General features: G+C 37.0%; 1 protein-coding gene across 1 annotated transcript; it reads right to left on the reverse strand.

Annotated features, from left to right (window-relative positions):
* Window positions 1-294: 294 nt before the first annotated feature.
* Window positions 295-5,819, reverse strand: BLOC1S4 (biogenesis of lysosomal organelles complex-1, subunit 4, cappuccino; the record flags this gene model as incomplete). The annotated part of the gene is made up of 4 exons (XM_010282190.1): window positions 295-393; window positions 3,797-3,931; window positions 4,644-4,745; window positions 5,748-5,819. Coding segments are annotated over 4 exons (408 nt in total), but the record flags the coding sequence as incomplete, so codon positions are not given.
* Between the last annotated feature and the right edge of the window lie 279 nt (window positions 5,820-6,098).

Raw genomic sequence — 6,098 nt, forward strand, 5'->3', positions numbered from 1 at the left:
TAAAAGTATGTTTCCTATTATTTCCCTAATGAAAAAAAAATTCTAATGCAGAAGTATTCTTAAGTTACTTCCAGTATATAATCTGAAAATTTATACTGTGTTTTAGGAAGACTTTTGAAATAATGTACACAAAAATTACCTGAAAATACTGCCTGAAGGAAGACAATGAGAATCAGAATGACAATATGCCATCAGTAATGCTCAGAAATGCAGCTTTTTTGAGGATAGCATTTCTTTTGTTCACTTGGCTGTCTCTATTCTGGCTGATCCGTATCAATCCCGAAGTAAAAATCATCAATAAGGTGCTTCATTAAGACATGGAAAATAGTCTTCAGTCTTGAAGAGGACTGGAGGTTCATAGAGGGTCTGCTGTTGCCGTGAGGAAGACGATTTCTGCAAATTAGAGAAGTTTATTTTTCGCCTTCTCTTTATTTTTCGCCAAAAAAGCAAGTTTTAAAACAAAGCCTACAGAGCTAAAATGCAAAACAAGAGAAGTTTTAAAAGCTTATCTCCTTAGTCAGGTGAATTTTTAATCCCAGCTCAGAAGGGTCTGGCATATTCTTAAATGTTAGTGAAGAAAAGCAGCCTTTGATTTTTGCCATTCTATCACACTTTGCAGGACTGAGTCTGTTCAGGTAAGATATGCCAGCTTTGCAGGAGCTAAACGGGTAATCTTTTCCAGCTGATGGTATAGTGATTGTAACCTTTGTTCTTCCAAAGCCATATACCTTTACCTTTCCTGCTCAAGCCTTGGAGTTCTCCTCAGCCACTTCCTTTCGGTTAACCCTAGCCTGTGTTCTCATTTACTCAGTTAAAAAAAAGTCTTTGTATGGAAACACACCTAGCAAACGTTTCTTCAGAGAAGGCTGCTGCTCCTGCTGAGCTTCTTCATCAAGTGTATGTTAGAATATGACACACCATTCAAAATACGGTAGTGGACTAGAAAAGAGCCGTTACGCTGTTTTTCAAGAAAAGTGTACATGTTTCTTTTAAATATTAACTGTACCTTGTTTTGCTATACCAAATGGCCCATTTAAAGAGACAACAGCAAGGACTACTACTGACTATCCCGTCAGGCTTCTTGCATGTAGATAATGCTGCACTGCAACACAGGGCCAGGGAATGTTTTCAATACATGGTCTTAAATAGAAGGCTTGAAATCAAGACTTCATTCATTAAAAATTCTTTTGGACTCATGAAAAGATTTTGATGAAATATTTCACTGAGCTCTCAGTCAGTTTGTCTGCAGAGTTCTTCAGGTACTTTTTTTTACCTGTCTGGGGTGAGGAAATTTAGAGTCTTCACCAATAATAAAGTTAAAAGCATACCAAATATCATTAGTATACTTGGAGTTTGGAATGCTTTTACAGTACCAAAATGAGGCTATAATTAAGCTCACCTACAAAAAGGCTAAGTGGAATGGCTGAGCTGTATACTTGTAGTCCATATGAAATCTCCTGTTATATTCAAAATTGCTGATTTATGACATTTAAATTGTATTTGTCTTTAACTTTACAATACCATTAATTTATCTGAAATAAGTTTGTTTTGCCATTCAAGTTGTAATGAGATAAAAATAATAAACAAAAATCAGATGTATAAATAGTGGACACTATCAATGTTCTCTATATCAGAGATTTTGCCAAATGTAAAAACAAATCTTTGAAATCAAAGTTCTGGTTTTAAAAATTATTTCCTATCCTGTACTGGCCTATAAGAACACATCTTGCAAGCCAGGGAAACGAAGGTTACAGGTATTCTGCAACTCATGACACTGATTTAAGAGACACTGTATTTACGTATGTGCAAGAAGGGGCCAATTTCAATCCAGTGAGGAAATTCATAGGCAGATACTGTACCCACAGTTGCCTAAGTACATACTTATGATTAGATATTTCTGCAGCTGCTTAGCAGACATTTTTACCTTTTTAGAGAGTATACATCCTTAGTGATATTAGAAGTCTTACAGTACTGTATTTTACATTGCCTGGTATTCACAAGGGAAGAAATTGGGGCAAAATCTGAAAGTGAGATTACAGATATACGGCTTAAGAAATACAAAATATATCCTTTGTGTAAAAAACTGGATACATTTACATGGGAAGAAAGTGAGGAGACTTATCTAAATTAAAAATGTGAACTACAGCTACAGTGAAAATCACTGGATTTAGTATAGATAGATAGATACTGGTATAGCCTTCTTTTCCAAAGGGTTGATGTATCGAGCGACCTCATCAAATCTTAGGCATGAGAAGAAATCTCTGCAGGCATTTTAATTCAGACATGCTTGTGTTTACTAGTGAAAATAGATATTTTACCATGCAATACTCAGTACCACTGCGGAACAGTGACCTGCCTTTTAGTTAATCAACCAGTACCAGTAAGTTCTGAGGGTTGATTTTATTGCTATTCTTACTCAAACCGCATGCCAGGTTCAGCTTGCTGACACTTTCAAAGACTTTCTACCTTATTGATTGTGGAAAAATTGCTAAGCTGACAAAGTGTTCCCATGCAACACTGAAAAAGCACTTCCTCAGAACTTTCAAACTTTTTAGTTGAAGGTTATAATTCCACAGCTGACAACTGTTTTTAGCAATGAAATGGAAAATACTGTTGAATATTCTTCAAGACAACTGCTGCAGTTGTTTGTTTTTGTAATTGGCCCATAAATAGCAGCTTTGTGTTGTTTTTCTAAAGAAAAAAATGACATCAGTCCAAACTTGAACACCAAAGAAAATGAAGGAATGAGCAGTTAGCTAATTTGAAGACTATAATGGCAGCGAAGCACAGGTTTCCTGAACTAAGTCTTTAACAAGACAATACGTATCCTTTTTACATCTATTTTTCCTCTGCTGCCACATGTGCTTGCAGTATGTAGGAACACAAATACCTCAAACAGCCACAACCATCTTCCTCCCCCTGTCTGCAAACCTACTTTATTTCAGCATTCTCACCAGTATTATGATACAGAAACCCGAGCTAGTACAGGATGAATGTAGGAAAAGAATCTGGGAGCTGAAAAGATGCAAGGAGGAGTACCTATAAATGGTGTATTGGTAGGTGATACCAAGAAGCATCAGGGGTTCAGAAGGGGTTTTTTTTATATTTTATTTTATTTTTAAACCAGAAGGTTATTTTAAACCTAGAGCATAGTGCCAGTTTAAGATTAGGTAAGGCATCTCTTCAAAGAGATACCAGACTCTCCAAGACCAAACATACCAGAGAGCACTTCAAGTCTTCTAGCACAGAAACTGTCCACATGTAGTAACAAGGAAAGACAGAGAAAACTGCATCCTTATAAAGTTTAACAAGGTGCTTACGTGAATACCGAACTGTGCTGACTGAGCATAAACAGAACCTTTATTTTAAAAATATTGTGCAGCATAGCTTTCGCTTCCTTTTTTGGTAATATTTCTGCAGTGATATGATTAATACAGTATGATCCTTTAACAGTGTTGTCTGTACAGGCTCTTCCTACTTGCTTTGCATACTATTAGAGATCAGAGGCTTAATATAAAGGCTTGGGCATTATGTGCTTGTTTGTGCACTTCATGTTCCCTTCCTCATGTATTCAGCCTTATTTTGGAAAGTTGCACAAAGCCTTGTAAGAATTTGTGATTTTTAAGTTTTGGGGTTTTTTATTAAGTCTGAGAACTTCGCAAAAATGCCGACAGAGTATATAAAAGTTTTACAGTTACATTCAGATATATGTGTAGCAAACTTACTATTATTTTAATCATCCACTCTGGTAAGCAGAGAAACTAAGCTGGTCACATGGTAACAAAAGCTTACTTACATTAAGGAAAGATGGTATGCTGATTGTGTGCAAGATTTTCTTAAATGTGCTCGGAAATGCTCCAAGGTCTGTTTCTGCCTTTATTACCCGTTCTTCTAGTCCAGCTACGCTGTTTCCAATCATCTTCACAAAAGCCTAGTGTGAAAACAACAAAAGAAATCCAGCTTTTTCACTAACAAACTAAAACAGGATTATGTATTGCACGACAGTGGTGAAAGTTCTTAAATGAGTAGTAAAAAACTCCATGCTCTATCTCCCTTCCACCTGCAACAAGTCCATTTTATTACTAGAAATTACTGGAGATACTTAAAAGGCTGCAAAAACAGGTTAAATGAATAAAACAATCAGTCTTCCTTTTCCTATTTGCCTTTCAAATAACTAATTTAAACTTCTTAGGCTTTAGACTTCTGTCTGCTTTTCTACTAAAAGTGGGACCAAGGATCTGAATCACAGTTTTGAAGCTTTATCAGGAATCCACAGACCTCGCATGCTACCAGTCCCTGAATTGATCCCAAGACAATAACTTTGAAAGATACTGTAAGAAAAAAACCCAGCAACTCACAACAGAACAAAAAGAAGAAGAAGTGGTACTATTGCTTTCCGAAAGGTGTCCACCTCGCTTTTTAAAAAAAGGCATTTTGTTTTAGAATGCCCAGGGTCTCCAGAAATTCTTAATAAATTGCGTTCTCTTTATTAACCCTGAAGTACTGAACCCCGATTGAACATGGAGAGCAAAAGGGATCTGAACCCACTCCACGGGTATGCATTCACGCACGCTTATAGCATATCGCTGATTCTTTCCTCCTATTAAGAAACAGAATATATCTAGAAGATATTAAATACGTACCTCTAGTTTGTCAATCTTCCTGTATATCTGTCTCATTTCTGTAGCTTTTGTGTAAATCTGAGGTATACTTTCATTGACAACTTGAGAGGAATCACTTCGAATCTAAAGATGATTCAAAGAAATAATAAAAAATTGACTAATAAACCAAAACGTGTAGTAGATTTCATTCTGGAAAATAGAACTGTGCTCCAATCAACAGATTAAAACTCAGTTTAAAAATATCAGACTAGTAATAGTATAAAAATACTAGATTAAAAGTAGTAAGCTAGCTTCTTCGTATAGTTTAGTAAGTGCCTCTGAAGAAAACTTATTTTGCATTGGCAAGCATTTACCTCTGTAGTTATATCAAAAATAGGCTGCTACAGCCTTATCAGAACTAAGAGATGGAGCATTTCCCAAGACATACTAAAGAATCAAATACATTAAAATAAAATTTTGACTTAAATTTTACCACCTCTACATTTCCTCAACTCTGCTAAAAAGTCAGGCCACCAAAACTTGTTTTATTGATATATATAAAAAAAACCCGCCACATATAGTAAAGTTCCCCTTAGAGTAGTGCAGGAGAACCACATGTGCTATGCTTTAAAAGACAGTGTGTATACCGGTATCAGTTTATAGGAATTTTCCATTCAGTTCCCTCATCTACCCCCACATGCAAAAGTGAAAACAAAGCTGCCTTTCTGATGAAAGGGTAAGAAAGGGTTCGCTAAAGACAAATCTAGCTTTGGAGGTTGGACAACTCTGATTAGATACTTTGATTATGAAAGCCACAGAGCGAATGTCTTTACATATTTTAAAGGAAACTCAAAATATCATATTGTTCTTTTAACCATCTGTCATCATGCCATTCAAAACGAGATTCCGCGTATGTGCACGGACAAATATACAGTTTACAATATGCAGTTATATAGCTATATGGGCATATTTGCTCCTACATGAAAGTTCGCTAGTTTTCATCTAATCCAATTATCAAATGCATTTTCATACTGGAACGTGCCTAGACCAAAGGCTGCTTCCTATCTGTGTCTCATTTGAAAACACGAGTACACATTAAACTGTACTCTGACTTCAAAAACACAGCTACGTGCAAGCTATGCGTACCATGTCCAGCATTGCCACAAATTCATCCACTCTGGTCAGCAAGTCTTCTAGGCTCTTGTCTAAGCTTTCTACCTGCAAAACCGAAATACTGTAAAGGTACTTGAAAACGCACCCCCCCCCTCCCGCCTCCTCCAAACAGAACCTCCGAGTACAGACATAGGCAGACTAAAACCAGCCCAACAGAAACCCCACAGCTTTGCCAGCTCTCAGCTACGTTAAGTGCAAGTGACCCGACGCACCGGTACACCTGGTCTTGCGCAAAACCACGCTGAGGCCGTGCAACCCCTTCAGAAAGCCACCCTCAAGCGACACCCCCTTTTAAGGGACACCCCTTTCCAAGCGACACCCCCT

Source organism: Phaethon lepturus, unplaced genomic scaffold (genome assembly GCF_000687285.1).
Source record: "Phaethon lepturus isolate BGI_N335 unplaced genomic scaffold, ASM68728v1 Scaffold57302, whole genome shotgun sequence".
Lineage (NCBI taxonomy): Eukaryota > Metazoa > Chordata > Aves > Phaethontiformes > Phaethontidae > Phaethon > Phaethon lepturus.